Genomic DNA, 13,504 nt, shown 5'->3' with positions numbered 1-13,504 from the left:
TGCCCCTGAAAGACCAGGTCCGCAGCCTTGGGGTCATTCTTTACTCCCAACTGTCCATGGAAGCTCAGGTCTTGGCTGTGAGCCAGGCAGCATTATATCAACTTCATCTGATATGGAGGCTGTGCCCCTACCTCCCCAATTATCTGCTCCCGTCGGTGGTACATGCCTTGGTCTCCTCTCGCTTAGACTACTGTAATGCGCTCTACGTGGGGCTACCCTTGAAAATGGTCCGGAAATTGCAACTGGTACAGAATGCGGCGGTGTGCCTGATCAAAGGCAGCCGCCAGCAGGATCAGATAACTCCAGTGTTAAAAAAACTACACTGGCTACCAGCGGCTTGCCAGGCCCAATTCAGGTTGTTATTTTTGACCTTTAAATCCCTATACGGTCTCGGCCCAGTCTATCTGAAGGAGCGCCTCCGGCATCATCAGTTATGCCGCCTAACAAGATCAGCCTCAAAAGACCTTCTCTCTATCCCATCAGTGAAAACAGCCAGATTGGTGAGGACTAGAGACGGGGTTTTTTTCAATTGTGGCCCCCACCCTGTGGAACTCCCTCCCTAATGATCTCCGCCTTGCCCCCTCTATAATGAGTTTCCACCGGGCCGTGAAGACCTGGCTCTTCAGGCAGTCCTTTGAGGAGGATTAGATTTTATTATTATTATTATTGGTGTAGATTTTGATGTTTACTGGATTGCTATGTTATTAGATGTGTAGATAGATTTTATTATTATTATTGGCTCAGATTCTAATGTTTATTGCACTGATATGCTAATTTATACATCACCCAGAGTGGCTGGAGAACCAGCCAGATGGGCAACTAAGAAATTTAATAAAAAATAATAATTGGAGAAGTCAGACCTGGCAATAGTCCTTCATGCTCCAGTCACCTCTGTTGTACATTCAGTGTGGGGCTGCCCTTGAAGACCATCCAGAAACATTAATTGGCCAGAAGGCAGCAGTCGTACTGTTTTTTGGGGCTAGCAGGATGGGCCATATTTTGCCTATGTTGTACCAGCTTCATTGGCTACCCATTTTTTGGCTCAATTCAGGGTGCTAGTTTTGGCCTTTAAGTCACCTGTTATAGGCCTCTTAGGGTCTGTTGTTCCTACTGTGCTTTGTACTGCTTTTTAAAAACTGGATTTTAATTTTTGTAGTGTTTCATACAAGCTGTTGTATGATCGCTTGTATCTATACTGCAGAGTGAGGTGAGTTATATTTTTTTTATTGAATTTTGAAGCAGCACGAAAAATACATTGAAGCATGGGAGCAAATGGAAAATTAAATAATTTTGATTCTGAATTACTGTTGTCCTATGAAAGAGACAGTTTAAGTAACAAGATTTAACCTTTATAACTTACTCTGAACTTCTCTCCCTCTTGTGTCTAGTTTCCTACGGCTTTTGAATTCAATGAACAATTTTTGATTACAATTCTGGATCACTTGTATAGCTGCCGCTTTGGTACTTTCTTGTATAACTGTGACTCTGTAAGAGAGAAAGAGGTGAGTTAGTGTAGCTGATAACAGCTCAGGTGATCTTTAAGTGTGTTTTGAAAGAATGTAAAGTTTTGTGTATGTTTGTATTGTGCTCCATGCTGCATGTAACATTTCATGTTATTTGGGTTTCACGGTTCCAGTTGTATCTTACAACAGTTGTATGGCCGTATAAATAAATCTGAATTCTTGAGCTAGTCACAGTGATTGTATAACATGAAAGCTGTGTGTCTTTAATAATTTAAATTTAAACTCTTTGCATAGCTTTATTAGCAACAGTGAATGCTAAAATGAAACGGGTGATAGAAGAATATTAGCGTTAAAGTATACTCATCATTAACATGCAATTAGAAAATAAAGAGATTGCCAATTTGAAGGGCTACTTTAGAATACGTTTTTCAGCTTGCCTGTGCAATTCCATGAAATAACAGCTATGTGAAATGTAAATGCTGCCATCACTTCTGCAGCGTGCCAAGTAGTTTAAATTTAAGCAGATGCTTTCATTTTCTTTGCAGAAACTGAGTGAGAGAACACTGTCTCTGTGGTCTCTGATCAACAGTGCAAAATCAAAGTATATCAACCCCTTTTATACTAAAGAATTGAATCGTGCTCTTTATCCAGTAGCAAGTATGCGCCACTTGGAACTTTGGGTCAATTATTATATTCGGTGGAACCCAAGAATAAGGCAACAAGTAAGCTTTTTTAAATTTTAAAGTATTGGTAAGTTAATTAGGTGTTTGTGGCAATTTTTACTTATAGATTTGTTACTTGTGGTTTTTTGTTTACCAAATTTGTATGAAGAGATTAAGCTGCCTCATGCTGAGTTGGGCCACCGTCAGTCTGCCCAGTCCTAGTATTCTCTGTTCCAGCCCTCTCCAACCTGGCGCCCACCATATGGTTTTTTTAGGCTGCAACCTCCACCATCCCTTACTAGTGGCTATACTGGCTGGGGCTGATGGGCGCTGTTGTCAAATACATCTGGGGGGTATCACGTTGGGAAGTCTACGCTAGTCTAACTGGCAGAGGCTCCCCCAAGTGTCCTCGACCTGCTAGCTGAGACCCTTTTCACCAGCGAAACTAGAGATTGAAATCTCCCCCTTCGGGTGTTACATCTGCAGCTGTAAAACACGAGTTCCCTAACATATCTGTGGTACAGCTCTGATCACTGCCAAAAAAAGAAGGTTACTGTAGATCCAGAAATATAGGTGGCAGGAAAGGGCAGCCAAAATGACCAAGGGCCTGGAACAACTCCCCTGTGAGGAAAGGTTGCAACATTTAGAAAGTTTAGAAAAAAGGTGAAAAAGTGGAGACATGATAGGAGTGTATAAAATGATGCATGGTGTGGAGAAAGCGGGTAGGGAGACATTTTTTCTCTCATAATACTAGAATCTGAGATCATCCAAGGTAGCTGAATAGCTGGAGATCCAGGGCAGACAAAAGCAAGCACTTCACACAGTCACTCGTTAATTTGTGGCTTTAAAAGGGGGCTAGACAAATTTATGTATGATAAGGCTATCCATTAGTCATGACAACTGGCCCTGGGCTCCTGCTGGGAGGAAGAGCAGGATATAAATCAAATAATAAATAAATAAATAAAATATATTGGCTCCAGTATCTGAGGCAGCATGCCTCTGAATACCAGTTGGTGGGAATCACAAGTGAGAGGAGGTCTATTGCACTCATGTCCTCCGTGTGGGTTTCCCATAGGCATCTGGTTGGGCGCTGTGAGCTTGACTACATAGGCCTTTTGTCTGATTTAACAGGCCTCTTCTTGTCTGCTTCCCTGCTTTGGGGTGACATTGGAAGTCAGACATAACATTGCCGTGGAAAATGTGCTTAGGATCAGGGAGTTAGAAATTTATAATGGAAGGTGAATGATCCCCTGTCTGCCTCAGTACTGAACCCCTCTGGTTTCCTTGACGTTGCTCTTCAAGCATTCTCTGTTTCTCTTTCTGGTTAACTGCTGTGTAAAAGCTGATCTACTTAGCAGAAAAAGATGGGGTATACTTGGCGCTGCTTAGCCTCAAGATTTGGTACAACAGCTGGGAGCAAAGAGAGAAGAGAGCTTCTGTGTTTGACAAGCAGTCTTTATCAGTGAGCCACTAGAAAGGAGCAGCAGCCTGAAGGCAGCGCTTTTCTGTAGTGTCTCTCCAGTAGCGTTTACAGGCTGGAAGAAAGCCAGGCAATGCTCAGAGTTGCAGCCACTATAAATCTATTGTGTCTGTTTTGAAGGTCTTTGCTTAGATAAAAAGGAATGTGTTGTAGAAAAACAAGGCTGTAAATTAGTTTACTGGGAGATGTAAAATTATTTGTTTTTAGCCACAAGCCACAAACAAATATAACATTAGAAACAGGAAAACTTAAATGCAAGAGAATGGCATAGCCAAGTTCACCAAAATGACTGTCCAGCCTCCCCAAATGGAGCTTAACAACAAGGTGGCCTAGATACCTGGTCATATTAATGTTTGTCCTCGGGTGGTTGGAGGCAGGTCAAAGAAGACTGATGCTAGTCAGGCTCTGCTTTGAGAGACTTGTTACTCAGGTGCCCTAGGAAAATAAAGTGCTCTGTGAAACTGTATATGATATAGATTGTTTGCCATTGTTTGTTTATGTGTGTTTGTGTAAATGCCACCCTGAAGACCATGCTGAAAGATGGAATTTCTGCTTTCTCACTCCTTAGTGAGACGTAAGTGAATCTAGTCTCCACGCAGGCTTGTGCACACCACATATCCCTCTCCTTCTGCAGGGCTGGGACAAGAAGTTTGGAAACTTTTGCTTCTGCTTCTAGTTGACTGCGGTTTGCCATGCTGTCCATACTGACAAACTGTTAATTTATTGGTTTAAAGCAAACCATGGCTTCTGAATATGGCTTCTCTAAACTAACCATAGAGGATTAACTATAGGCTATAATAGAGGAAGAAGTGAGGGGATGTAGGGCCTCTTCAACTCTGCCAGAAGCCGGGCTTCACTCTCTTACCAGCTCTTGCCTGGCACCAGCCACTGCACCAGGCTGCAGGAAGGAGGGTTGCAGGACTGTTCTATTCGCAGAGCTGAAAGACCAGCAACTTTGGCATCTCTTCTCCTTGATCTTCCACACCAGCTGGTCATTAGAAGAACTTGTAATTAAGAACTTTTACCTCTGTTTGCATATTTCCTTCTCCCTTCCAACCCATTTTCCATTAGTGTTGCATCTTTTTAGATTATGAGCTTGAGTGCAGGGACTGCCTTTTTCAGCAATTTGGGAACCTTTATCAATTGAAAAATATTATAAATAGTTAATGTTAACCACAGCTCCAGGTGGGTGATGCAGCAAGCTGCTCTTATTTAAAAAAAAGTTTCTGAATTCCTCCTCCAGATCATGTGGGAGGGGAGTGCATGAGCCTGGGAAGAGGCTACCTTGCTCATGTCTGACTAAAGCAGGTGTGGGGAATCTTTGGCCCTCCAGATGCTGTTGAACTACAACTCCCATCAGCCCTAGCTAGTGTTGCCAATGGACAGGGATGATGGGAGTTGTAGTTCAGTAACATCTGGACCAAAGTTTCCCTTGTCCCTGCACTAAAGTATAGTTTTAGCGTACTGTCTGAACACAGCCAGTACAAGAACTCTTTAACCCACACAGGATCAGCGTATGATAAGGACAATTACTGAAAGGGAATATCCATCTAACCAAGGGACTTCTTGCTTAAAAAGTCATGCTGAGTTGATTTTTTTTTTCATTCTGATGTGTAGAACACGCCTGGTTGTGTACATGCATTGATCAATGTCACTATTTTACTGCACTCTAGTGACATAAAATAACTCTGAAATAAGATTTCAGTAAGTTAATTCCAGCTTTCTGGTATTTATCTCAGATTTCTACATACCTGGGCTTGAAGATGGGGGTCTTTATTAATCTACTTTACCCATGAAAGTTCAGATTATGTTGCATCTTCAGTATATGGTAAAAATAACATTTTAAAATCTTTTAACTTTGTAAAGCAGCCAAATCCAGTAGAACAGCGTTATATGGAGCTCCTAGAATTGCGAGATGACTACATGAGACGGCTAGAAGAACTGCAAATCACGAACAATCCCAAACTTTCCAATTCTTCCTCCTCATCTTCCTCACAGATGATGTCGCACATGCAAACTCACTTTTGAAGGAGACTGGTTGGACTCTTTTTTTTTTAACATTGTCATAAGTGGTGCTTATTCTGATGTAATGGACAAGAAGAAAACATTGATGCCTTATGTAGAGCTTCTTCCTAAAATCTTTGTCCCTATAGGAGAGGATTGGAACACAAATGGGCTTTCAAAAATTGATTTATGTGCCTTTCACAACCTTTTGCCTGGAAACATGCTATCCAGATAGCAGTTAGAATATTTTTTAAGGTATGGGTTTTTTCCTCCTACAGCATCCAAATACATTTAGCTAATGCTTTCAGTAATAGCTGTCACCCTTTTTTTAGAGCAGTATGTGAATTCATTTTCATCTACAGGCTCTCTTGCTCAGACTTAAAATGCACATTTAAGTTTATATAATGAGCAAAGTGCCATTAGTGCCAGTGAGGAATTTGCTGAATCGTATGCATGTGTAGAAGCCTTTGGAGAAGAGAGTGAGAGTTGTTAAGGACACATGTTCTTGTGGAGCAATTACTGTGTTAATTACAGTTTTAATATAGATTCTTACAGATAAAATTATTGCAATGGTAGCAATAAGGTATCGCAACTTAAATTTCTTAAGAATTTGTGCCTATTCAGAGCAACAGCCTTATGAGATGGAGCATTGTGTGTGGGTGTGTGGCCTATTCCCTTAATGAATTAAGTCTTTTTATCAAATATATTAAAACAATATCCAGAAATAGTGTGTGCACTGAAAAGATTTAAATTTTGCAGATCATCTGGTTTGCTGTCTATCTTCATGTCAGTCTTCAGTTAAATTTTATAATTCCTTTCAGGTATCTTTTAAAAACATTACAAGCACTTGTGAAGTCAGCACAAACCTTGCAACTTGATATTTTAATTCATATTTTGTTTGGGATATAAAGTTTTTTAAGTGGTATTTGGTCAGTTCAGAACATCTTGAAGCATAGGATTTGTGAAGAACTGTCCATAGGTAACATATTTTAAAAGTATTTGACTCTTTGAGGATGTTTGTCTACCATTTGTAAATTATTATATGTGTAAGTTTTGATCTACAAAATATAATGTGGCAAGGATATTCTAGGATAATGTGTAAATTAAGTTTAATTGTATGAAATATTCTTTTTTTTTGTAAAGTGTAAATACTTTGTGTTTGAAAGATTGAAGTCAAAGTCCATAAAATACTATAAATTAGTTTTAGAGGACATTGGAATATTTTAGAAATAGTATATTTTCATTGAAAGAAAAACAGAGCACATTAATACAGTTAATAGTATACTAAGAAATTTGCACTATTTCTTCAGGGATAGACTGAAGTACTAGTAATAAGTTCAGCTAGTTAATGCATGATTTATTTTCACTTGATACCTGTCCTCTAAATTTCACTCTCGTGTGATTCTTTGTCTTTATCTCATTGCACATACACATGGCTTGTTGTTTTCCTAAACAGAAACAAATCTGAGAAATGAAATGCATAACTTGAATTACAAGGAAACTCACATATCCCATCAGCGTAGTCTAAATAACAGAGCATAAACTCTGAATGAAAAACTATGCAGATTAATATAATTGCTTTTTGTTTGCTTGCAATTTATAAACATCTCAGTTTTCATTGCAACCCTTAAAATCTTCTATATGTTTGATTTTGTCTGGTGTAAATGAATTGATATTATGCTGGTTTTACTAAGTAAAACACTACACGCTCAGCTGTTTTTTGGGGGAGGGGAGTAATGTATATTTGCCTTCTCATTACCTGCATACCATTGATTTACGTTGCCTCCACCACAGGTGATGCTGTGTCCTGATTTATAGAATTTAATGTTTGGGAAAGTGTAACTTGGTGAAAGTTAACTTGATTTTTTTAATACCTGCTTAAGTCATATGAATAAACAAATGGAACACTTCTTTATGCCTCTTTTCTGGTTAACAAATAGACCAACCCTATACATCATTATTCTAAGATCCCACACAAAGATTGAATAGGATGTATTGAACCACCTCTAAGGGAGGTCCAGAGGATGGTGACAAGAGAATTGGCCTTCTCTGCAGTACTTCCCTACTTTTGGAATGCTCTTCTCAGGAGACCTGCCTGGCCCCACCCTTACCAATATTTTGGCACCAGGCAAAGTTTTTTGTTTTACTGGGCATTTGGGCAGCACCAGTGATATGATACTGTATTGTTAAATCTGTTTTTAATGTTTATGAAACTATCTTTTTATTTGGTTGTAAATTGCTATGGTACCCCTTTTTTTTAGCAGGAAGCAATACATATATTTAATAAACCCAAACCTTATTCCCAAGTATGCATAGGATTACATTCTCCTTTAAAAAATGATCCAGTTCTGTTCAACAGCCATTTTGAAGGTGGTTTGGTTTACTGGTTTGCCTGTTATGCAGGGTCCTTAAAACAAAACAAAAAATGGCTTGGGTCTCAATCTTAACTTTGTATATTTCCTTTCCAACATTGTGTACAACTTGGACAAAATCAGAAATGCAGTTTGTTGTAAAAGTGGATGCTCTTAGGAATTCTACATGCTGTTGTTTTGCAACCTGTCCCCTAAAATGGTTACTACTTGGACTTTTCTTGGAATCTGTTTGAATGTTTGTTGTCTTGCACCCCCGACCTTTTTACAGGTAGGCTTTTAGCTGGCCTGCAAGCAAGTCCAGTACTTGTTTCTTGCTATAAAGTTAACAGGCACAAGCCTGTAAGTTCAAAAGTTATGACTGTATTGGGAATTCCCAACTTGGTTAGCTGCTTACTGAATATACCGTGGGTTATGAAATGAGCTAAAAGGTGAGATAATATGATAGAACTTGTTTTTTAAGTGCCTGAATTCATTCTGAAGGTGCAGTTCACCATTATCACACAGTAAATTAAGCATATGTACCTAGAAGCTGCAATTGTTGTATATTTTTAGCATATGCATTTCTTCTTTGCTGTCCTGCATGTAAAAGAGGGAGATGTTACAAAAGCTAAAGTACTTGTGAACAGTGGTAGAGAGAGGTACATGGCCTGTTTGTAATGTAGGTATTTTGCATCCATCAATAGATACAGTATAATGATGAGGGGCGCTCTCAGTTTGACCCAAGGATGGGGGACACCCAAGACCCTAGATAGGCAGATTTTTTGTATTGGCTTCAGCAGATCACAGACAAGACACAAAGAAAGCTGCAAGGGGATTGGGATGTTGCCTTTGCAATTTCCTACTAATCTAAATGGTTGCCAGACTCAAGAAATCTCCTTCCTAAATGTCGATACTTTGTACTTTTCTGCTCTTATGCTTTTCAGTTTAGTGTGACAATGCTAAATCAACCACTTGGCCAACCCCTTACTTAGGGACCTCCCTGTGCTTGCTGAAGTCTAGGGGGTTCCTAAACTGTGCTCCATGACGTGTCTAAAAAATACAAGTAAAACTCATGCAGCATCTAGCACAGCATGTTACAGTTGCTACAGCAGGCAGAAATGTTAAGCTCAGAAATTGTCAAGTGGTCCGTGGGGCAAAAGAAGTTTGGGAACCGCTGGTCTAAGGCACAATCTCCAAGTTACTTGTGATGGGATAGCAGTTTCAGGAGGGAAACCAGTTGTCTGTATGGCTACTGTGATTTTTTAACCCGAGAATTGCTAGATATTTATGCTGTCAGAATGTGGTAGAACACTGCTGTTTGGTTCCATGTGGATATTTGACAGGTCTTCCAACCCTGAACAAGAGTTCAGCTCTGGTATAATAAAAAGGTGGAATTGCAGGGTGGGGAGGACATTTTGGTGCTACATTTAACATGTTGGCAAAGTGGATTCTGAACTGTAAAATTCCACAAGTTGATACAAATGAGAGGGAAAGCCAGTATGTTTCACCCAAGCTGCTAAATCAGTTCATTATTTTTAATTTTTTAAATGTAAACTCAAAAACACCGGATGGTAGCTGTTACCTTAGACACGTATTCCCTTATGTTTAATCCAAGTATTGCCTTTATATCCTACTCTTTCCTCCAAAGTGCTCAACTCACATAGTTCTTATCCTCACAACAACCCTGAGAAGTAGGTTAGGCCCCTAACAGAATGACACTCACCCAGAGCCCACTTCCTAGCAAAACAGACTGAACCTGAACTTTCTGCTGTATTTCCAAAATTACCAAGAGGTCGCCCTTTTAGGCACAGCCCACCCTAGGTGCCTTACATCCCGGATAAGCACGCACAGACAGACACACACACTCTTAAAAAAAGTAAAGCTGGGTTGCTTAAATAATCTTGGCTGACTTCACTGTCCGCTAAAAAGTCTCTTTAAAGTCGGCTACTACTGCTAATCGATTAAGGGTTGCAAACCGAGTTGTGGTTTATTATAAATAAAGTGTGAAAACAAAACGTTATAAATGAAACAAAATCGCGACTTGGGGCCGGGGGGGGATTGATCCGCTTTCTCGGGCAAAGTTTGCTCAGTCACACACCACGCCGCTCACCCCCTCAGCGGCCACCGCTTGGCTCCGCCCGGCCCGCCCTTTCCTCCCTCGCAGAAGCGCTGCGGCTCGGGCTCCTGCAACCGCGGAGGCCTGTGGGAAAAAGTCAATCGCGCGCTGTGTTGGTGGCCGCCTCCAGGTGACAGTTGGTTGCCTGGTCGCCGCCAGTGCCGCTTCCTTCTCACGAGCCAGGCCAGGGAACCGACGCTGACCCGCTCGCGCCCAGCCAATCTCGGCGCCCGCGAACATGGACGGCAGGGCGGCGGAGAGCGGAGGTGGCCCCGGTCCGGTCCGAAGACCCACCCGATTGGTGTCGGTGGCTGGGCCGGGAGCAGCGGCGGCGGCTGGCGGGACCTCGTCGTCGAGCGCCGCCGGGTCTCGGCAGCCGAGCGGGGAGACTTTGGACAGGTGAGAGAGGAAGAAATGACGCCTGAGAAGGGGCGGCGGCGGGGGAAAAATATTTGTACTCGTTCTCATTGTCGTCCATCTTCTCACGCTCCAGATGATTTTTTTTCTGGGGGTTGTTGGGGGTGCATAAAATTGCTCCCCACTCTCGGCTCGGCCTTCCCTCGTTTGTAGAGTTGTTAACCTCAGGGAGAGTCGGGGGACCGGGCAGAGAGAGAGAGAGAGAGAGAGAGAGAGAGAGAGAGAGAAGGAAGATGGTGATGGTGTCTGTGTGTGTATGAATGGATGCAAGCGCAATTGCCAACCTTGACACATCCCGCCTCGTGCAGGCCGATTATGGGCACTCGAGTGTATTGAGGACGGAGAATGAATGAGAGAAACAAACGAGGCCGGCCGACCTCGCCAGCGAGGGCTGCCTGCCTGCCTGCCTGCCTGGTGAGAGGAGTCCTGAGTGGCTGCTGTTGCTTGCAAGGGAGCTTGAGCAATCCCAGGTGGGACTCTGTGTGTGTGTGTGTGAGAGAGGGAAAATAATAAAGGTAGCCCCCCCCAAGTTGGTCTGTTTTCTGAGCATGATAATGTTGTGTTTCATAAACTAAATGGAAATGGCTCGTTTGAACATAGTATGCTTTTGATGCCCCTGTGCCATAAAAATCTAACCTACCAACCCTGCCTATTAAGAACATTTCTATTATTTATAGAAGGTACCCAGGGCCTCTCCCGTTTGAATGGAAAACAATACAGTGATCGCTCTATGGAGATGGGGGTGCATCCCTTTTTAAGAGGGCGAAATAGCCCTTGAAATAGATGCCAGCCAGGTGTTGTGCTCCTGTTGACGTTGCCATCAAAGAAGTCAGGTTGGCTTTGTGTGAGGCACACTGGGCCAGCCGCTTGTAAGGACGGAAGAAAGAAGAACTTGGAAGCGCTCCTTCTAACAAAACTGTCTACTTCCCCCCATCAGATCACTTGCCTGCCTGTCTACATAAAATATGTGTGCATGTGAGACATTCATACAAATACTAAATCTAATAATAGCAAGGTTAAAAGGGAGTGCTCTTGCACAGTGACTCTTTGCTTTGGCAGAGATTGTGCAGGAGAACCTCTAGGTGTGATTGTGCCTGTGTATAATACTGGATCGTGATGATTATATATAGTAGCACTCTTGCACAACACCCCATTTAGTGGGGATAATACAGGAGAATTTCCAGGTGCAATTGTGCTGTGTGTCAGAGAGAGAGAAGTTATAAATACAGCACTGAATGCTATAATAGCACAGTGCTAAAAGGTGTTTCTCTTGCACAGGTTCCATTCATTTCAGCAGGGCTGGTGTCAAACAATTTCCAGATGGGGGTTGGGGCCCAATCAATGCTACAGAAAATTTCTAAATACAATATGTATCTCTGTAGTAATACACATGTTTAGATTACTGTAGGACACTCTGTGTGGGACTTCTCGTACAGGTGGTCCATAAGCTGCAGCTGGTGCAGAATGCTGCGACCCAGGCAGTGAGTGGTGCCCCTTGCCAGGCACATATTGAATCAGTGCCAAGAGTTCTGTACTGGTTGCCCATTAGCTACTGAACCAATTTAGGGTCTTGTTACTTACATATAAAGCCATAAACAGCTCTGGACTGGTTACCTGAGAGACCAACTTCTCCTCCATTCCCCAGCAGAAAAAGGAACCTGGTTAGTCTTATCATGGCCCGGTGATTATTGGCTTTCGGTGATGTGAAGGCAAGCTTTTCCACTGGTAGCCCCGGTATTGTGAAATGCACTCACTGCTGAATTCCACCCGCTTTTGAAGATGCACCTGTTTTACATTGGCGTTCTGTTGATCTCTTGACCCGAATGTCCTATTTTAATTATTGTTTTAATTGTTGTGCTGTTTTAGTGGGATTATTTTATTTTGTATTTTTAATTGTTTTGTATTTTTCATTATTCTGTATCTTAACAATGTTGTGCAGTTGGTTCTTACATTTTGTAAACCTCTTAAAAGCCACCTGGGCACTAAGTAATATAGGAATTAATAAACAATAATAGAAATAATGCTCAGTACATGTATTAAATGCTGTTGGGTTTTCTCTTCCCCCCCCCCCCGTAACCTCACATTACCCTGTGAGGTAGATTAGACTGAGAGGTCATCCAGTGGGTAGTGAGGGGAGGGTTGGGACAGTTTGAATTGGAAAAAATTGCATTGCTAATTGCATAGGGTATCCTACATCAGAATATTTTCATTTTGCATCAGAAAAAAATCTGATCTGATTTAACATGTTTATTTTACTTGTCTTTAGTAAACAAAGCTAACAGAAAGTATACCACGTTAATTTTTTGCCCCAGTACATCACAAGTATTTCACTTGAAATACTTGTATTCTTTCACATACTTGCTACAAATAATTGCCTGAAAAACATTAATTAGAACTTGGAAATTGCTAAAGTTGCCTTATTATTATATTTACAATCATTGTTATTAATGAAGCAATGAAACAGAAAAACCTTTGCAGACAAATAAAGCCATGCAAAAGTTTCTGCCCCACATCACTCCACTGGGTTTCATGGTTGAGCAGGGATTTTAACTTCCGTTTCCCCAGTTCTAGTCCAGCTCTTAACTGCTACATCACATAGGCTGTCACTTACATAACTTGTCCTTTATCCTGAACTTCCAGTGGGTTGAGAGCAATCTGTTTTCCATTGATAATAAATTTCTAAAAATGTATTGTCTCTTCCTCCATCCCTTTTAGCATTCCTCTAGCAGAAACTGGTTGTAGCATAGCTCAGATTCCCATTTCACTTCCCAGAATCTGGCACTCTTCTTGGTTCTTGATGCCAGACCACTCTGGCTGTTTCAGGAAATTGCTTTGTGTTTTTCCTGAGTGTTTTTACATTCCTAAAGAAAAAGCCTCTTGCTAAGTCTGGAGAATACTTAACAGGTCATCCAGTTTAAATCTCTAGATAAGCTATCCTTAAAAAGAATCTTGGCCTGTAATTTGTATGTTTCCAGTTGCAAATTGTCAATAAAAGAGATGGTTAAACAGCT

At 41.4% G+C, this 13,504-nt stretch overlaps 2 protein-coding genes across 11 annotated transcripts in view; both read left to right on the top strand.

The window, feature by feature from the left end:
* Positions 1–7,519, top strand: part of MTM1 (myotubularin 1) — a 45,049-nt gene extending 37,530 nt beyond the window's left edge. Inside the window, exons 13-15 of one of the 2 annotated variants that reach the window (XM_061598463.1) lie at positions 1,389–1,502; positions 2,009–2,185; positions 5,475–7,519. In XM_061598463.1, coding sequence (XP_061454447.1) covers positions 1,389–1,502; positions 2,009–2,185; positions 5,475–5,633 — 450 coding nt within the window. In that variant the 3' untranslated portion in view covers positions 5,634–7,519. Of the gene's footprint in view, positions 1–1,388; positions 1,503–2,008; positions 2,186–5,471 lie in introns of both variants that reach the window. The other variant, XM_061598462.1, reaches the window with a different exon arrangement.
* Positions 7,520–10,089: 2,570 nt separating this feature from the next.
* Positions 10,090–13,504, top strand: part of MTMR1 (myotubularin related protein 1) — a 60,171-nt gene continuing 56,756 nt past the window's right edge. For 4 of the 9 annotated variants that reach the window (XM_061598939.1, XM_061598934.1, XM_061598937.1 and 1 more), the window contains exon 1: positions 10,093–10,475. In XM_061598939.1, the coding sequence (XP_061454923.1) occupies positions 10,315–10,475 (161 nt within the window). In that variant the 5' untranslated portion in view covers positions 10,093–10,314. Of the gene's footprint in view, positions 10,476–13,504 lie in introns of all 9 variants that reach the window. The other 5 variants (XM_061598935.1, XM_061598933.1, XM_061598936.1 and 2 more) reach the window with 3 other exon arrangements.

The sequence above is a fragment of the Rhineura floridana genome, chromosome 16, assembly GCF_030035675.1.
Source record: "Rhineura floridana isolate rRhiFlo1 chromosome 16, rRhiFlo1.hap2, whole genome shotgun sequence".
Taxonomy (NCBI): domain Eukaryota; kingdom Metazoa; phylum Chordata; class Lepidosauria; order Squamata; family Rhineuridae; genus Rhineura; species Rhineura floridana.
The sequence above is the reverse complement of the archived record's forward strand: the minus strand, read 5'-3'. Positions and strand labels throughout refer to the sequence as shown.